General features: G+C 46.1%; 1 protein-coding gene across 13 annotated transcripts in view; it reads right to left on the bottom strand.

Annotated features, from left to right (window-relative positions):
* The window catches only part of Nrap (nebulin related anchoring protein), a 68,121-nt gene that overhangs the window by 18,676 nt on the left and 29,416 nt on the right, over window positions 1-20,029 (bottom strand). For 7 of the 13 annotated variants that reach the window (XM_087185272.1, XM_087185276.1, XM_087185273.1 and 4 more), the window contains 13 exons: window positions 19,397-19,594; window positions 18,725-18,829; window positions 15,898-15,996; window positions 14,342-14,446; window positions 13,121-13,228; window positions 11,170-11,481; window positions 9,947-10,051; window positions 7,110-7,208; window positions 5,446-5,550; window positions 4,624-4,731; window positions 3,974-4,087; window positions 2,014-2,211; window positions 313-417 (listed from right to left, as the gene is read on the bottom strand). In XM_087185272.1, the coding sequence (XP_087041398.1) occupies window positions 313-417; window positions 2,014-2,211; window positions 3,974-4,087; window positions 4,624-4,731; window positions 5,446-5,550; window positions 7,110-7,208; window positions 9,947-10,051; window positions 11,170-11,481; window positions 13,121-13,228; window positions 14,342-14,446; window positions 15,898-15,996; window positions 18,725-18,829; window positions 19,397-19,594 (1,761 nt within the window). The remainder of the gene's footprint in view (window positions 1-312; window positions 418-2,013; window positions 2,212-3,973; window positions 4,088-4,623; window positions 4,732-5,445; window positions 5,551-7,109; window positions 7,209-9,946; window positions 10,052-11,169; window positions 11,482-13,120; window positions 13,229-14,341; window positions 14,447-15,897; window positions 15,997-18,724; window positions 18,830-19,396; window positions 19,595-20,029) is intronic. The other 6 variants (XM_087185280.1, XM_087185281.1, XM_087185283.1 and 3 more) reach the window with 2 other exon arrangements.

Below are 20,029 nucleotides of genomic sequence, written 5' to 3'. Positions count from 1 at the left end.
GTACTGGTCTGGAATTTCAATCCAGATCTCCAAAGCCTGTCTGCTTTGCATTGTAACACAGAGTCCCTTTTCAAAGGGACATAAGGAGAGTACATCTTATAAGCCATGGTAATGGAGCAACAGACTTGATATCCACCGAGCTGTGTTAAGTGGCACCCAGCATGAATGGAGAATCCAGTAAGAAAAGAAGCCAGGCAAGAGGGAAGTTAGGGAGTTCCTGCTGCCAACAGCCTACCTGCAGCAGGCTTTAGCAGAAGACAGACCGACTGCAATGTCCCCTCCACCCTGTGCCCCTCCAGAGAACCCAGTTACCTCGCTGATGAGCTCAGATGCTTTCTTTCTCCCTTCAATCTCTAATGTGCCTGGGATGACACAGGCAACGCCTCGCATAAAGTTCAGGTCCGAGCGGTACAGATTCTACAAGCAACACCATAGAGGATCAGCAAAGCCAAACTCAGAACAAGGAAGCAGAGAGAAGCCAGGGGTCTCCTGGCATAGCATCCAACAACATCAGAACTAGAACTCAAGGCCAAGCCCCTCTCTCAGATTTATTCTACTCAGCAATCACACAGATAGATGCTCCTGAGTAAATGCTCATGGCAGGGGCGGGCAAGTCAGAAGGAAATAATTCTGCTGTCACTTGACTCAGAGTAGCTGTTATAGGGACGAAAGACAGGTTTTATTTTAATGTGCGCTATCAAAAAATAAGCTGGAGTGGATTGTGGTTAGGAAGTCAGGCTTCTTGGGGGCAAATGTGCAAATGGCTTCTCAGGTCTTCTAAAACAAAACCCAGCAGCAGTGGGAGGCATCAATTAATCATAGGTTAAGACACAACTGATAAACGAATCCAAAATAGCCTGGCAACGACCTGTCTGAATCTTCATGGGTAGGGCAAGTGCGTGTGCCTGAGTGATTCGGGATGACAGTTTAAAGGCTCCCCCAATTCACTCCCTTCAGCCCGCGAGGTGCCCCCTGGGTGTGCAGCCTTCCAATTGCCATCACAATGTGAGGCAGGGCACGCTGGGCTCTGTGTTAAGTGACAAGGCCCTGAGATAAGCCTGGCAGCGCCCTCCTTCCTCCAGCTGCTCTGGGTTCCTGACAGTTGGTGTCATTCAGTAAACGCTGCACCCGGGTGTACAACTCCAACAGACAACAGATACCAGATATGAGCGCCGCTTGGCTCATCAGCACTGCCACACCAGGGAAGAAGTTTAGTGCCGCATGCTGCTTCCCTACACAGGCTCATTCCCCGAAAACCCGATCGCGTGCAAACCCACCAAGATGGGGCCCAGGTGAGTACCAGGCAGGACACTGCTGCCTGCTGGAAGCACGTGCTGCCCCTTGGTGGGAATGAGGAAGCTCTATATTTCCAGGCCCTCCCAGGCTTGCCTGCTGCAGAGAGCACAGCACACACATCAGAGGAGCAGAAAGATGCCATGAAAGGACCTCCCGGAGCTCCCAGCCTTCCCTGACACGCTCCTGTCCCTGACCTGGGTTATCAGGAGGGGCAGGTTCCAAGCAGCCCTTCCCAACACAACCCAGGCCTCCCTAAAGCAGGGACAGGAATGGAGGAGGCACCCAGAATTACCCTGAGGCACAGGCCAAACCCCTGGCAAATCTTGAACATGAATAATCATGAACCTGGAGGGAACCTTCAGTTCAAACCCAGCACCCCCATTTCTCAGGTGTAGCAGTGTGATCTTGGGTAAGCGGTTTACCTCCTTTGCACCTCTGTAATTTTTCTGTACAATGGGGATAAAGACTTTCGATAGAGTTACTATGAGGATTAAATGAGATAACGTGTGACAACACAATGCTTTCAATTCAGCAAAAATACTCAATACATGGTGGCTGCTGTGCTTCAGGGCTGTCAGGTTGTGTTTCAAAAGAAAATGTGGGCTTAGGACTCCTGATTTGGAGCCTTCACCACCCACAGGAACTTGCAGATTACTACTTCCTGCACTGTCGCACCTGCAAGGAGAAGGACCCCGAGGGACAGCGCAGTCCCTTTACCTCGCTCTGCAACTTATGAGCCTTCTTGGCACAGCACAGCCTCAGGTCTTCCTCCAAGGAAGTGTACTGGGGGAGCGGGTGTCTGTAGTCCTGGTCACTGGCCAGGGTCTGAGCCTTCTTGGCATGCACTAGGGTTACCATATCCAGCGGCAGATGGAAGAGTGCCTTTGAGTGTTCAAAGGCTTTCTTGTAATTCACCTAGAGGGGCAGACAGATCAACAGAAGCCAGTTCAAAGCTACTATTTGCAATGCGACCATCAGGGAGAACATCTGTGGTACAATCATCCCTGGTCAGCTCCGGGGGTGTTCCTGGCAGAAACCACTCTCCTTTCTTTCAAGGACTGGCCTCAAGCAGGGCTCGACTCCAGGCCCTGACATTTACCACTCCAGCTCCTAGAGGCCACTGATTTGGATGAAGAAGACTCATGGGTCCCTGAGTGGGGGAAAACACAGACATTCAAGGTATAGATATAATGCTGGGGCCCCCGCATATAACGCTGGCTCCCTTGCTCAGTGCTTTAGATCTTCCAGTGTTCTAGAGGCAAGATGCATGGCAACCCTGCACTCCATCCATCGTATCGTTTCCTCATTGTCCACTTAAGTTCAGGGTTAGACACCAAGGATTCTCTTCTTTCCCTAGTTTGAGGAGAGCTTCCTCAAAATATTAGACAACTTCCTAGTCACTGGGAGCCAAGAGTGGTGAGGTGGCTGTTGGAGAGCCAGTCCTGGATGAATGACGTTCCCAAAAGCCAGCCTGCATCCTGAGAGGAAGGCGGGGTTCGTTCCACATCACCACTTCATACACTCCTGGGAAAAGCTGTTTAAGGGTCTGGGAAATCCACTCAGAGTGCACCTGGGATTCAGATACATAAGCCCCTTTTCTTCCTCTCCTTCTCCATCCCCTTCCACAGCCTTCCTGAAGCTCCAGCCACTTGGTCCTAACCTCTCACTCCCACCTCCACTGATCCTGCCCTCACCCCTACCTAGCACAAGGCTAAGAACAATTCACATCCAGCCTCACATTCATAGGTCAGCAACCCAGGACAGAAGGGAGAAAGATGTTAGAAAAGGGAAAACCAAAGCAGAGAACATGTGAAGCTATGGAAAGAGCACGAGAGATGAACTGGATCTCCATCCTGGCCTGGCCTTTTCCTAGTTGACCTTAGGCAAGGAACTGAGCACTCAAAGGTCAATCTCCTTCTTAGTAAGGGAAGATGAATTCGAAGGTGGAGTCTCTAGAGACAATTTGATGGTTAAATGAGATGTTGTACATGAGCGTACTGCCTTCTCTGTGACATGTTGGGTATAAATTTCATCACTGACAGTAGCTAACTCACATATGTACAAGGAGATGGTGTATGCACACATGTGCCAGCAGAAGGTCTCAGTTGACAGTCAGAGGGTGGTGGCTGTAATTGTGCAGAAAGCACAAATAAGCAAAGCAAGAAGTTGGAGAGGAGGAGTGGCTATATGGCCAGGAGAACACGCGTCTCTTCCATGTGGACCATCAGTGAACAATTTTGATCAACTGTAGCCTTCAAGAGTCCAATCCAGCTTCTGGTCGGGAGTTGAGAATCTTATGCAGAATTTGTCATTATTAAATGTTTGTTATTAACGCACTTTACAGATCAAACAAAATACCTCTGCAGGTCAAATCCAGCCCACAGGCCCTCAATGTGCAGCCACAGGTCTAAACCAAAGAATGCAGCCAGGTGTAGTAATAAAAAATAAAAATCGGACAGGGGTCGTAGCTTAGTGTGGAAGCCCTAGGTTCAATTCCCAGTACCAAAAACAAAACAAAATTTAAAAAAAGAAGAATTCCCAGCTCAGAAGGGAACTAAGGAGTCAACTCATCCAGCCTCATTTAGGGAGGAAGACACAAAGCCAAGCACCAGGTGGCCATGCCTGGAGCGCAGCTAGGTGCAACCCCACAGCTCCCATTGCATTTTCTCCCACTTACATCACTCTGCAGCGAGGTCGCATGCACTGAATGTGCAAGGCTGAGATCATCTTCCAAGCTCCGGGAGCCAAGCATCTGTCCTTTCATTTTCTCAAATGCCTCTTTGTATTTGTACTAAAGGGAAAGAGAGCGGGAGAGAGTAACAGCTCGGGGACAAGGGACAGAGAATGGAAGAGGTGGGTATTGGGCGAAAATGTTTTGTTCTTTTGACAGTAACTGGGTGAGTTAAAAGAAAACGCGAGGGAGTCGTCAAAAGGTCTATTCTTTCATATGCAAGACTCCCAATGACTAAAGGGCTCAGCTATGAAATGGCAGGATGCGTTAGCACTTGGGCGGCCGGGGCTGGAGGAAGGTGCAGGCATTGTTAGTGGTCTCTGCACACAGACTCACTTTAGGGAAACTCTTGGTGGAGGGTGCATCTCATCTGCCCAGGGGCCATGTTTACAACCCAGCGTTTGGCTTTGTACACCGGGCTAGGGAATTTTTTGTTGTAAGATATGTTCTTTCTCAGTGGCCATTATCTGATTGCCCTAACACAGTCAGTTCGAAGAGGAGAGGCTATTATCCACAGGCAAAAGAAGGCAGGGGTTAGAGGCAGAAGGAGTGAAAACTGGTTAGGATTTAACATTGTCACAGCACCAGATACTCACATCACTTATGATTTGGCCAGAAGCCTTTGCTGCCTGGAACGGAATGGCATCCAACCTCAGCTTATATCCACCGTCTCGGAGTTTGCTCCAGGATTCCTTGTAACGGGTCTAGTGGGGGAAAGTGCACAGTGAAGACCTTCCTATCACCTAGTGGCTTCCTAGTTTCCAGTTTACCAAAATGGGAATCTGGTTTGGTGTGGGATTCTCTCTCAGATGTCAACCTTGAAGTTGCTGGGGTTAGGGATCACTGTGGCCTAGAACAAATTAACAGAGATGGCTCTGGCCGCACACCCACCTTTGGCAGGTAAAGCCATAGAGGGGAAGGATTAAAAGCAAGGCCTTTGGAGTCCTATTTTTCTGAGCACAAGTTGGTTCAAAGGAGGAAGCATAGGCTACATTTGCATAGCTTTTTATCAAAGATAAAGAAAAGCCAAATGTCTCTGTCAGGGAACAGAGATAGTGGCAGGGGATGCTGACATTACGGAAGGGAGGAGTTAAACCCACCAGGTCTCTCCTTGGCACAGCCACTGGATATACCCAGTTATACTGAGAGCTCAAATGTCGGTTCCTCCACAGGCCCTTTGTACTAAGGCACATACTTTTGCCTCTATCATTCTTCCCAAAACTTATCTCTTCTGCTAGATCAGCTATATCATTTCCAGGGCCCAGTGCAAATGAAAGAGTCAGGACCCTTGTTCAAAGCGATCGTGAATTTCAAGATGGCACACTGAAGCAGGGCAGGTGCATTTGAGCACGAGGCACAGGGCATGAAAGCATCCTCACTTCCAGCCACGGACACCAGTGTCCTTCTGGTAGCCTCACCTCACTGATGTTCATGGCATTCAGCTTGGCCAGCAGGACTTCAGGCAGGTCGGCAGTCTGCGTATAATGATGCTTTATGTTTTCTCCTTGTTCCTTGTACAACCTCTGTGGATGGAGAGATTCTCCATGAAACCCAGAGCCTCCCCCACGCAGCCATGAGCCAAGTTACACTCCAGGAGATCAAGGAGCTGCAGTTGCCACGTCCTCCTGGAGACATGATTGCCGGCACTTTGTCTCTACCCAGATCTCACAGCCAGCAGGGTGACACGCATGTCAACATCTCCCCAGTTCTACTTTCTAGCTCAGAACATGGCAGGCTGAAATGTTCCCCTCCATGAACACTCGGCGCTTAGTACACTACTGAGATGAGTGTCAAGTGAGAAAATGAGGTCTACTTATCAAGGTGTAATTGATTATTAACTCTAAGCTGTGAGCAGGTGTCTGGATGCAGAAAGCGTGCAAGGAGATGGCTCTTCCGCCGGCAAGGCTTCACCACGCCCGCCTCGGTCCTCACCTCTTCCCCATCACATGCATTCCTGCCCTAATAAGTATCCCCTCCGCAGGTCTACCCACGACTTTGATTTGGGCTTCTGATATCCTGGTAGTTTGCAGTGACACATGGAGTTGGCCACCAGAGAAAGTTTCTAAACAAGGCTTTTCCATCTCAAATCTTATCAGCCTGGTCCAAGTTTCTACATATCACAGCAGTGCCCCCTAGAGTTGGTTAGGGTAAGGACAAAGTAAGGATTGTTTTTCTTCTGAAAAATTCTTGTTTGACCATCTGCGTTTCTCAGAATTTGATTTGATTTTAATTTATAAAAAATTATAAATTCCTGAACTCCTAAACTTGTGAATCATCCCATCTTTTATTCTGACAGGCACTCAAGTAGTTTCAAGTGTCTGTAGAATGAGGCATGGCCATACTGCTCAGAAGCAAGGGAGGGAATTTTGAAGCTCCTGACCCCAAGGTTTGTAAATGTTGCTTGTGGTAAGGTGAATAGTTTTAAGATATTTAAAAGCCAGGCCTGCCTTACACAAGATCCCTGGACGTTTCTCAGCTGAATCAGCCAAATCCAGGTTTTAAAGTGAATTTTTATAGGACTTCATCATTCCATTTAGTCTCTAGCAAACCTCATTTTGGGAGAGCAAAGAGCCAAATCTTGGTTTCCCATTACAAAGGGAATATGGGAAATGGCTTGGGAGTCACGCTAATGTCTAAACTAGACCCAGATTAATTTAAAAGTCTGGGAAAATCAGAGAACAGTTCCTGTCCTTGGATCCCCAAAAGCCCAAAGCATAGCATCAGTATTCTAATTAGTAAGAATTTCAGCGAACGTCTCAGTTCTAACAAGAATGCTTTCAAACAAAAGGAGAGGGGGAAAGGCCTCATCACTGACAAATCAGCAAGACATGCAAATGGGAAGGAAGAAGAGCATCATGGGTCAGTGGGGTGTTCAGCCCCACTTGGCATCCTGAAGTGCAGGAACGCCCTGTTTGCATCCTAATGAGGAAGCACCCCTGCTAAGGGGAGCCCACAAAGGACAAGGCGCTCCTTCATCCTCAGGACAACAGAAGGAGCAAGCCAGAGATCCCCTCTGCTTCAATCGCACTGTTGAAAGAAGAGCCCACTCTTAGAGTCATAATGTATATACATTATCACTTACGTCCACTGCTTGGGTATAACTAATTCTGGCCTGGACCATCTCCAGAGTGTCTTTAATACTGGTAAACTTCAAAGCATCTGGATGCTGACGGTACTTCTTCTGTTGAGCAGGAAAAGATCAAAGCTGTGAATTTTGTGCTGCTCTTTCATGCCATTTGAAAGAGAAAATCATAGGTTGCTTGAGATTAGAGTGAATTTGTGAACATAATTATTATTCTGCTTCCTCTATCTTTATATCCTAGGTGGCTTCAGGTTAATATTTGTTTCAATTTAAGAATAACCTCATGACAATTAACATTAAAGTATTTCTACCAGGTGGAAAGACAATATCTCAAAATTAGGTCATACCAGTAAAATACTGCAGGATACACACTTAGGAAAGGATTCTTTTTATAGGGTTCAAATACCATGTTGCAGTTGTTTACATATCTTAGTTTGGCCTTTCTAAGCAAGAAAGAGCATTCATAGTTATCTTTATCCATTGAAGCTTTCTATTTTCCTTCCACAAAAGGACTTGGCAGACAGCACCACAGTCAAAAGCCCCAAATTTAACAGAGTGCAGACTAGCCAATCACTCTAGAGCTGGGTTCAGTTAACATATATATTAATCCTTTAAAATACAACAATAACAAAAAAAGGGTACTATTACTAACAGCAGTCATTATATAGTTTAAAAAACACTGAAACAAAAAATTTAAGTGCTGGCAGAGACACGGGTACCCAATTTTTAAGTGTTCTGAAAAATCATGTTTAAAGAATTACCTTTTTTCATCAAAGTGCAATTCCAGGGGTCTGAAATGGTTGTTTGTTTTTTTTTATAGGACCATGGTGTTTATGTTTTCCCAAATTAAACTTCTTTTACAAACATCCATTCATTTATTTAGATTTTTGTGTACTGTGCTAGGAGGTCTTAGATACAGCCAAATCTGGCCCACTACGTGTCTTTTGTAAATAAAGTTTTATTGAAATACAGCCCTGCTCATTTATTTACATGTTGCCTGTGGCCATTTTGCAGCTGGCTGCAATACAGACCATATAATTTGCAAGGTTGAAAATATTTACTATCTGGTTCTCTAGGGAAGTGGTTTGCTGATTTCTAAAGGTTAAAAAGTCAGCTCAATTTGGCACTAACCCAGAGAAGTATGCCACTCTACAATGAGGGTGCTGGAAAGGCTGCTGAAAGATGTCTTACTTACTTACTTACTTAATTTGAGGACTGGTCTGAGGCAAGGACATCAAAAAAGATAAGCAAATGTTTTGAGAAAGTTTGCAAAATGAGGTGACAAATTAGAACCACTATGGGGTGAGTGGTTTCCAAAAGATCTCTTGGCTGCCAGACTGACACCCAAGGGAACTATGTTCAAGACTTAATTATGTATCCAGTGGTTTTTGTTCTTCATTTCCTTCTGTGAGTGGGCCTGATACCAAGGGTGTGGACGTATACTCCAAATGTTTGTTCCTCTAAGCATTTCTTGGTTATCCCCCTGCGAGGGCCTTCCTTCAATTAGCCAAAATGGTAGGGCAGTGCCTGTCTCCACTGAGATCCCAGAGCCCTGAGCGCTGTCTAAGGTCCCTAACAGTGACCTACCAGACGGAGGCCACTTTCCAAATCAAGTCTGGGATGTGTCAGTTCACTGGAACGTTCAGCCAGTGGAAAATATCAATGCTGAATAGGTGCATTCGAAAAGCCAACAGAAGAGACTTTCTGTTTTGGCTGTGAATTCAGTATGAAAATCTTCTCAAAACAAGGTCCTGGAAGCCTCAATGGCAAAGTTAAGGTTCTCAGGGGCTATGGCTCCTCCCTATCCAGTAAAGTCCAGAAAGACCAGGCTACTCTGCTGCAATTAAATGCTCACTTGCCTTCTCAGCCAGGGCCACCCCAGACAGACACGAAGAGGGGGCAGATATGAGTAATTTACAGCGTTCAGCCTCGGTGTGAACATAAGCCAAGGACAGCTCGCTGGGTGCCTACTGCAGTGGCAGTTCTGCCTCCCAGTGGACATTTGCCAATGTCTGGGAACTTTTTAGTTGACACAATTGAGCAGAGAGAGCTACTGGCATCTAGAGGCCAGGGATACTGCAGCCCCTCACAACAAAGAATTGGCAAAGTGTCCCTAGTGCTAAGGCTGAAAAACCCCTGATTTGGTCTTTAGAATTGCCGCCCAGGGCCAGGGATTTAGCTCAGTGGTTCTGCTGCCTGCCTTGCAAGTACAAGGACCCAAGTTTGATCCCTGGTACCAAAATAAATAAATAAATAATTAAAATAAAATAAAATTGCCACCCAATGAACCTGTCCTAAAATGTGAGGAAATGGCTCTCTTTTCATAAGTAGTAATACTTCAGGGTCCAGCCCGGATGACCAGAGTGAGATTTAAACACAGTAGAAGTGAGACACCCCTCCACACACACAAAAAAGAACCAACCACGTCATTGTGCTGGACACCACGTGAATATTCAAACTACACTGTGGCAGAAAGAGAGGAAGAAAATGTGCATAAAGCCACAAAAGGGCTTTCTGGGTGCAATAAATGAATCTTTTCATCATCTCTCTTGTGTTCCTTCATTAAAAAGGTAAGTTGGCGGGTAGCAATTGAGCTCCATTTGATTGTCATTAGTATTCATAATATCATTTGTCACCCACTCTGTTTTTGCCAGGGCTCTATGGGCCCCTACTGGTGCGTGTTTGGTATGTGGTTTCCCTCTAATTACCAGCCCTAGTCCGGGTTTTGAGGCCTTTCATGTGGCTTTGCCTTTTGAGTGGAAATTATTTTAATTTTATACAGAAACACTGCACGCCTAATGCAGCCAGGCCTGTTACACGCTGTCAGGAAACCTCACCTCACTAATGAGTTCTCCTGCCTTCTTCGCCTGCTCCACGTTTAATGACCCGGTGGCGACCCAGCCTGCGCCTTTCATCCACTTCACATCTGCCCTGTATTGATTCTGGCAAAGGAGAAAGAAAGAAAAAAAAAAAAAAAAAAAAAAGCCATCCATTGCGGGTGCACAGACATTTAAAGGGCTATTAACAGCTCCCACCATTCCCTTGGTGCCAGCTGAGTCAAATTAGACGGCACTGTTGTCTTATCTGTTTCTGCATAGTCACAGGTAGGGCTCCAAAATGTAAATTAATTTCCCTTTTTAATTGGAGCCCTCCCTGTGGCTGGTGGTTCTAGGCCCCGCCCAGCTCTACTGTGGAGGAGGTGGGAGGGGCTAAGTCAACCCTGGCCCTCATTATGAATCCCGTCTACCTTGGAAAGACACCTGTCCTTGTTGTCTGTGTTACCAGTTTTCTTACTTAAAATAACAGGCTGGAGAGAAGAAAATGAGGATTCATAACAGTACCCAGGTGGGAGCTGGCAGAGGGAATTTCACGAGACAGCCGAAGCTTCCCACAGTGGGAGGAGGATATTTCTCATTTCTTTACTTAACATTGGATGAGTAGTTTTAATGGAAAGCTATTTAAACAGACACTTCTCTAAAACTAGCATATCATCGGTCTATCATGAAACAGCTCTGTCAGGAAGGGATGTCAGTACACATACCCACACACACATGGGCATGCACACTTGTGTGTAACTGTCTGGCTGCAGGTGACCTGCCTTTTCCATTCACCCACATTCTTGTACAAGAACCCACTGAGGATAGGAAGGAAAGAGAAACAGGGGATGGGGGGACATAAGGAGAAAGAGGTTTTTAAGGGCGAGAGAGTGGCTCATTCCAAAAAATGGGGAATTACCAGCCATGCTCTCCCACAGCTGGGAATGTCACAAACGTAGCCCCCCAGAAATAAAAAGTAACCTAGGAAACATACTGTAGATAAGAATTCCAAGAAGGAAGAAGTAGCTCTATGATATTCTGATTGTTACTATAGAATTTAAAATGGACATAGTTTGAATAAAAGTGAGACCACTCAGAAGCTAGTGTTTCCATTAGGGGTCCAGAAACAGGCATCCATTAATGTAAACTGTTGTCTCAAAGGGCTCGGAGAAAGACTTGTGCCAGCTCTAGCACGATGTGTATACATACATGTGCACACACATGTGCATACACACTTAGCTTACTTCACTCTGTAAGCCGTATGCCTTCTTGGCCCACTCCACCTTCATGTCAGAGGGCAGAGCTGTGAACTGGTGGGGCACCGTCCTGTAGCCTATGTCGGTGGCTAAGTGCTGAGCCTTTCGGGCATGCACAAGGTGGATCATGTCCAGGGAGATGTGGCACTGGGACTTGGTGTCCTCAAAGCTCTTCTTGTACTCTAGGTTGCTCTGCAGCTTGGACATTTGCAGCGAGTGGCTCATTTGTGAATCTCCCTGTACATCCTTTGTCCCAATGAGTTTTCCTCTGGATCTTTCATAATCTTCTTTGTACTTCACCTAAAGAGCAGGAACAGAGCATCAGTACATGAGAATCTCCTGAAGGGGCTGCTAAGCTTCAAGCTGCAGTCTGGAGAGTTAAAAGTGAAGCCCCCTGCCAGAATCCTATTAGGATTAGTTTGAACCACTGATATATTTCTTTTCATCAATCAGCAAAATAAAATGATTGCCCATTAATTCCCTTTTCACCTTGGCTGCACCAACTGAAGGCTCAGCTTGAGAAACAAATTTCTACGAATTTTCTAGTTTGATTCTATTTCTTCTCTGTCTGAGGTAACTCCTGATTTACTTTTATTTATTTATTTTTTATTTCTTTGGTACCAGGGATTGAGCTCAGGACCTTGCACTTGCGAGGCAGGCGGCGGAACCACTGAGCTAAATCCCGGGCTCCTGATTTACTTTTAAATGGCCTATTGTTTTCCATGAAAGCCTTCTTACTACCTTTTTAGATAATAGTGACAACATTGCAAATAAAAACCAGTCATGCAGTGAAAGAGACACAGAATATCCAAAATACAATTGCTGTTCAAGAAAAGAGCTCGTAGAGTATCGTAGGGTATGGGGAGTAAAAGGAGCATGCTGCCTGGGGGGAGGACAAAACAGAAAAATGAAACACTAAGCCAAGAGCATTAAGAGCCAGAAGAAAGAATAAATGCGGAAATGCTTTGAAAACTATGACATGCTGCCACTGTGTGGCATTATTTTCAACATTATCCTGATCGTGGTCCTTGGGCGACTCGGGCTTTTCTCTCATCTCTCCCAGTGACGGCAACAATATCTGCCACCACACCGGTTATAAGCCAGACAGGGGCAAGCCTGGTCCGCTCAAAGTATATCCGCAGAGTGGTTTGTAAAGTGCCACCAGCTAACTACACCGTCAGGAGCTGAGGTCCGAATAAAAATCCACCACATTACTAAGCCGCTGGTTCGGCGAGTATTATTCTTATGATTTCGTTGCTTTTGTGTTGTTTTTTGAAGCAAGACTTTCTCAACGTAGGAAGCAGTTTGACGTACAATATGGCCCAAACTCCGCACCTCCCATCAGACTCCTGACAGGCTGCGCTGAATTCTACAACACTTCATATATGTCAATTCATCTCCTTTCCTCATAACCAGTTTGCAATTACTGGTTGACTAGCAAGCTAAATGAGACACTGAAATGTTAAACAATTTGCCCAAAATAACAACTACTAGCCCAGGCCTGACACCTGAGCCCTGCTCTTAACTGTGCACAGGTCCTGACGGAAAGTCAGAATACATCTCTGGGCATCAGTTTATCAGTAAAGTAAAGCTCTTGGATTCTTTTTCATTTTTTTTTTTTTTGGTACTGGGGATCGAACTTGGGTCCTTGCGCTTGCACAGCAGGCGGCGGAACCACTGAGCTAAATCCCCAGCCCCTTGGATTATTAGTCTTGCTACTAATAACATTTACCACTTACTGAAAATTAGTGCGTGGCAAGTAACATGCTAGGCACTGGCATGAGTATCTTGTTGTGAGGTAATTGTTATTATCCCAATTTTGCAGGTAAAACCCCCTAACTTTGGGGAGATAAAGCATCAGCCCAGATGCTGAAAGACTCTCCCATTTATAAAGCAGCAGGTTTCCATGGTCTCTCTAGCAAGCTGGGGACTGACTCACCTCACTGGCCAGGTCCCTCTTGGCTTTGGCCGTCAGGAAGGTCAGGGAGTCGAGACGCAGCTCAAAGCCTTTTGCCTTCTGGTTCTCCCAGCTGCTCTTGTACAGTTTCTAGGAGGATTTTGGAGGGAAGAGATTACCTCATGGGAGAGAGTTTCTCTAGACCCTATAATGACCTTTCTAGGAGGGAAACTGTGAATATATTCCTCCCTAAAAACTGAGAACCCTAGATTCATGTAGCTCAATACCACTGATGAATAAGACTCTTAACAATAAGGATTCACTCAACAGAAGCAGAAATTAAATTCCAGAAGCCTTGGAAAACACTGGAGTCTTTGTGGAGGCCTCAAAGCCATGCTGAAGGAAGAGCAGCCCTGCTCCATTCAGCGTCTGCGCAGAGCCCTCACTGTCCACAGCTCCCAGCGGCAGAGCTCTAGCTGCTCTCCTCCTGGTTCCTGCCCCACCCCACCGCCTCCAGGGCCGGGCCTTTCCTGGACCCTCCCACTCCCTCTGCTGCCCCTACCTCCAGGTTTCAAGATCTTTCTTCTGGAAGCCCCCTTTCCTTTCTGGGTGTGAATCAATTCAGCTTCTGTTTCTCCCTGCAGTTCTCCTCCCTACCTGTTCCCAGATCAGGACCCCAAAGACCTAGTTGCTGAGTAGGAAGAGCCAACAACAGCCCCTCCTTGGACAGGGAGGGGCAGATGGGACTTCGGTGCTTTCACACTGAATAGCTACTCCAGAGCACACGCCTCCAGGGCTTTCTGCATATTCACTTGATGCAGGCCCTGACAGCCCAGCCAGGAAGGGCTAGGGTCAGCCTCACTTTACTAACAGAAAATCTGAGAGTCAAGAGCTTGGCCCAGGCCACACACCTGCTAAGTGGCAGAACCGAGGGTGAAACCCAGGCAGTTTGGAGCCTTGTCTGCGTTCTTGCTTCCCTCTGGAATCACTCAGATCAGAGCCCTGGAATAACCATCCCCTCTGACCCCACCATCTCTTCAGGCAGCTCGAGTCCTCCACAGATCACTGCTAGGAACATTGTCCCCACTACCCTTAAGCACTGATAAGGAACCAGACCTGCTGGGTTTAGAGCTGGTTTTAGAATGACCACATGTAGGGAACCCCAGCTGGCACTACCAATGTGCCATGTGGGCTTGATAACAAGTGGATACAGATCTGCACAGGGGAACAGAGCCCACAGCTGCCCACTCCACCTTCTGGTACCTCACTGAGCTGGGCAGCATTGGCTTGGGCCTGGAGGAAGAGAGGCTCATCTTTGCTGATGCAGTACTGGTGGAGAGAATGCTTGTGTCCTGCCTTGTAGGCCACCTGTTGGGAGAGGGTATTGGGTGAGGAGCTGGGAAGGGCCAGGGATGGGAGGGCCATTGCAACTGCAGCAACAGGGATGAAACCGGGGGACATTAAGCAAAATAAGCCACACACAGGGAGATAAATGCTATGTGATCTTACTTCTTTGTAGAATCCAGAAAAGTTGATCACATAGAAGTAGAAAATAGAATAGAGGTCACTAGAGGCTGAACAACAGTGGGGAGGAGGGAAAACAGAAAGAGGGTGGGTACTAGGAACCAAGATCCTGCTGAGGAGAAGGTATTCTATGCTGGGTAGCACAATAGGGCCACTACAGTCTGAAACAATCTATTACACATTTCAAAATAACTAGAGGAAAAGAGCTTGAACATTTCCAACACATTGAAACAATAATATTTGAAGAGATAGGAAGGCTAATTATACTGATTTGATCATTACACATTGTATATATGGATCAAATTAAAACACTGTAACACATAAATAACAATTAAAACAATTGTATACACACACACACACACACACATATCTCAGCCACTAGGTGACAGAATACAATAAACCAAGTTTAATTAAGGTCAGGAGCCAATCTGAAAACCTCTCCAAGGTATCTGTTTTGACATCTTTTCCTTGAGATGCCCTTGACCCTCCCAAGCTACTGCCATCTACAGTCATTAAAAAACAGCCCACCAGAGGGCTCCCACGTGGCACAGATAAGATGCTCACTCTGCCTCCTGCACGTCTATAATCAGCCTTAGGGCCCTGGGAGGTGCTGACACCAGGGAGCAAGCAGTGATCAAAAAGACAGTAAGGAACTCCTGCCCCATGGAAAACTTAGCACACTTACTCTTTGTCTTTTCCAGTCCCTGCATCAAACAGTAGCTTTCTGCTGATCCTGAGTTATATTGAAAGCACCGTTTTTGTAAGGTATACCTGGACCTTAGGATGGAAAGCTAGGGAGGGCCAGGCAAGCTTATAGGAAGAAGGGCACTGGCTTGGTGTTGGCCACTAATCTGTAAATAATGCACATGGCAGCTCATTGCTCAGCCTCTCATATTTGAGCTCAAATAAGCATGACCTCCACTCATCCTCGCTGGGAAACATCATCTTTCTCTAAGATAACTCTCTACTGGCTCCAAAATTATAGAGTCTTTGATGAGAGAGAAGAAAGCAAAGAAGAAAGAAGGAATTAAGAAATACTGAAAACAGAAAAGGAATAAGGTTAGCTCTGCAATTACCTCTAGTAACTGGGAGAGAAGTGGATGGGTAAAGCAGGAAGGCCTGGTGTCCAGTTCCCAGAAACAACCTGGAAGCCTTCGGGAAGCTGGGCCCAGTTTATTTAAGGGGAAGGCTCTCTGGTTCCTGGATCATGGCTAGGCAGCACCTGCTGTTGTGCGTGGACATTCCCAGGCTCATGACACAGCAGCTTGGTGGACAGAGGGCAGCCCAGGACTCACCCCGCTCTGTAGCTCCTGGCTCTTCTTGGCGTGTTCCATCTGGGAGCTGTTGGGCACACTGGTGAACTTCTGCTCATCTGCTCTCTGCCGGTAGCTTTTCTGTTCCCAAAGGAAAGGGCCCACATCATTAGGACTGGGCCACCTCCTACCAACCTTACAAATGTGAAGATGCACACACTTCCTGTGGCCCAGGCACTTCCTTGGGAGAATGTTCTAGATGTTCCTGCAGCTTGAACAGAGCCACTCAGCTCTGAGGCAGCCTGCTCTTTGAGCTTGTTTTCATTCCTATGACTGAGCAGGAACTTTAATTTTTCCTCTCAGCAAATCCCATATTTTACTGTGCACAATGGGGTATTTTCACTTTATAAATATAGATCCAACATAGGAAAGTTAGGTGGAGAAAACTTGGACTTTACAACTGCAGAGACTGAGGTTCAGATCTCTCCTCTAGCTCCATGGCATTGAGCACATCACCTAAGCTCTGGGCCCTGAGCTTCCCTTTTTTCAACCATACAATGCAGACGATAGAAGCTGTTGTACTCCGGGGTGAACAGGAACTTCAATGCCGTGCTTTCTGTGCAAGCCAAGTCTAGCCATGTGTGCTCAGTTCTTCACCACCACCACTGTCTACGGTTGCACTACGACTTTATCTGGGAAGCATCTGCTCTAAGGAAAGAGGACCAGGAGCCTCAGACAGAAGGCCCGAGGTCAGGTAGGATCCACCCTCACAGTTTCTCATTTCCCAGATCACTGAAGTCTTGATCTCGTTGTGTCCTTGACTCAGAGGTACAAGTTAGTTGGCAGATATCCAGATGTGCTAATTCTGTCCCACCACAGGGACTTCCTGTCTTTCCCGAAGGTTCGAATCTCTAGCTTTTCTGTTGGGGTTGCCAAAGGTGATGGGCTGCTGGCTGCTGAGGGTGGGTCTCTGAAGCAATGGTACTATGTGGTAGGGAGATCAGAGAGGAGCTCACAGTCTGGGGTCACCGAAACTCCCAGTGCCATCAACATGAGTGTTATAAACACCAACCATGCCCCAAACCGTGATCAGAACACTGGAAACTTCAAATTAGAAAAAAAAAGTTCTAAATAAAACACTCTAAAATGACTTCTAATTTCCTTCCTACTTCCATTGTGTTGAATAGGGTAATTCCTTCACTTACTGAGAAAGAAAGTCACATGGCTCCTCCATTGTTGGAAATTCCCAGTCATCCTAGACTCTGCATTGGTCAAATTATAAATACTTATTAGAGGAGCCGAGAATCCATTTTGCCACATAAAGAAGGGGAAGGAGATAAACTCCTCCCAGCCCTCAAGGAGCTTCAGAATTAGTAGGTAACACAAAAAATGAGACAGAAACTGACATTTCTGAGGCTGAAGGACAACTGCAGCCTTGCCTCCTCCAGCCCAGTGCTCTCCTATCTATCCAAGGCACATGGGGTTCTTCTGGCACCACCTGAATTTCAGCTAGTCTCAAAGAAGCTAGGTAATAGGAACCCCAAATAGTTTTTCTTTTGTCTCTACCCTCCTTATTTCATACTGTATTCTAGTTCTAAATGTGTCTTTGTCTGAGAGAAGGGTGAATACGGTGGAAAGACAAGAATAAATTACAAAACATGTTTTGGGGACACAATATTGCCTAAGGGACCAAAGCTATAGGACACTCAGCCACACAGGCTGAGTACAGACCCCAGTTCTACTACTTACTTGAAGTAAGTCACTTTCCTTATATGTAAAATGGGAATATTAATAGGATAACCATACACCTACTAACATGGGACCATTATGACCTATAAATAGAAATGCATATTAACACACTCAAAATGGTCCTTCAGCTACACCAGTAATTGAATAATCATCATCAGTCCATAAATGGTGGATATTTTATCACCACTATTATCATTGGCAAGAGACATGCCAACTCAGCCTCCATGGCCCTGAAACAAGAATCCCTGTTGAAGATCCCAAACAAAGTTCCTGAAATAGTCACACTTCCAAACGAAATGTCCTTCAAAAGTCCTCCTCTGTCTGTTGCCAAAGCCAGCCTTCCATGGTGCAAACAGCTGAACAGCCTTGGGCCCACAGAGCTCTTGGGGAGTATCTTGTTCAAACTTCTTGTTTTTGTGTGAGGGAAAAAAGGGTCGGGGAGGTTACTTGTCCAAAGTCTGCAAGGAGTTTAATGCACAGCATAAGAAGAATGCTCACCTCAAAATATTACACTCTGTTTTGGAAGGAATAACGTATCCCTAGCACAAGGAAAGCACTACAGGTTGAGTAGCCCTTATCCAAAATGCAAAAGACCAAAAGTGCTTTGGATTTCAGATTTTTTCAGATTTTATAATATTTTCCTATACAAAATGAGATATCTTGGGGATGGGACTCAAGTCCAAACACAAAATTCATTTGTTTCAGATCCACCTTATACAGATAGCTTTAAGGTAGCTTTTATACAATATTTTTGTGCATGAAACAAAATTTCATGGTGTGGAAATTTCTATTTGTGGCATCATGTTGGTGCTCAAAAAGTTTTGGATTTGAGAGTGTTTTGGATTTTACATTTTCAAACTAAAGATGCTCAACCCGAACAATCTTTTTACACCAAGTTGTTCTTTGCATGCACATGCTCCTTAAAGTAAATTGGTAGACTTCTTCAAAATACCTCTCCTGTTATTTTCAGGGTGTGTTACAGCCACACAACCATGAAGTAAGTACTCCCCTTTGAATCACATCCAAAATACAAAACAGGGGAGGGGGAGGAGAGGGAGAGATCAGTCTGTGACTTGAAGGCTAAGAGTTCCTGGAGGCCAGGGGCCTCGGCTCAGGTTACCTCGCTGACCAGCTGTCCAGCCTTCTTGGCCTGTTCCAGATTGAGACTCCCCTCAGTCAGCCACCCGACTCCCTTCATCCATGCCAGGTCAGCCTTGTACTGTAGCTGCAAGAGAAAGCCACTGAGGGTTCATCAGATGTCAACATGCATGCATATAGGACACAGTGAACAGAGCTAGGAAAGCCTCGGTCCTGGATTTGTCGATCCAGAAGAACTTCTCCCTCCTCCTCTATAGCCAGGCAGACCTCTACCTGTGAGGTAAGGCCACTGGGCCCACCTTGTAATGAGAACAGCATGATCTACCTTAGTGCTGACAGACCCCAGCCTTACCAAGGAAAGCATTTCTCCTATTTTTTGACAAAGGACCTTCTTTGCCAAGCTACTAAAATTACAAGATTTACTTACCCTTTTCATTTGCTTCTCCTTTGCTCTTGACCACTACCAACACATCCTGACTTTCACCACGGCTCTGAGCCCCATTCCTCCATCCTCAAGTCTCCATTGCTTTGACTCTACCTCCTCACCTTTCTGCCTCGGGCCCAGCACATTTCCAGCAGTTCTTCCTAGTCCTTTGAGTTATGTAATAGACTCATGCACAGGTTGAAATCATTCTGAGACTGTATCTTCCAATTGCAAGACACATGGGAAGAGCCAGCACTGGGTGAGGCTTACCTCGCTCTGGAGTCCATAGGCTTTCTTGGCCCACTGAGTCCTCAAATCTTCAGGCAGCATGGTATATTCATGCAGTTTCTTCCTATAGTCCAGGTCGCTGGCGAGAGCTTGGGCCTTCTTAGCATGCCTGATGTTGACCATGTCCATGGGCAGGTGGAAGTGGGTCTTACTCTCTTCAAAGCCTTTTTTGTACTCAACCTTGCATGGACCAAACAAAGCTGATTAGTTAGAGCCTGCTCTGGCTGTAGTGATGTTAAAATGCAACAAAGATACCCAGGCTTTTGGGAGGAAGAGGTATTCTGAGCAAGGTCATCATCTGTGACCAAAAGTCTCTCCCAGGTCCTATAAGGCAGTGTTTCTGGGGAGCTATGGTTTCATACTACCTCATCTCTGGCAGGTCTGTCTCTCACCAGTCTGAACTCTCTTTACCTGGCTGCTCCAGGAGGAGACACCTTATCTGTGGTTTCTGCAGAGGCTTTAAAAGTCCCAATAATAAAGTTTGGTCTGCATTCAAACTTGACCTTCTTTTTCCAGATGGGTGACCTCCAGAAGTGTTGTCATTTATCTTAGGGCTCATTTTCCCCAAGGGGACTGGATTAGTTATTATGAGAATGGTTTATCATAAAGCAAGGC

Source organism: Heterocephalus glaber, unplaced genomic scaffold (genome assembly GCF_053883595.1).
Source record: "Heterocephalus glaber isolate CG9 unplaced genomic scaffold, H.glaber_assembly_v1.0 deba00001497, whole genome shotgun sequence".
Lineage (NCBI taxonomy): Eukaryota > Metazoa > Chordata > Mammalia > Rodentia > Bathyergidae > Heterocephalus > Heterocephalus glaber.
This window is presented reverse-complemented; position numbering and strand designations above follow the sequence as displayed.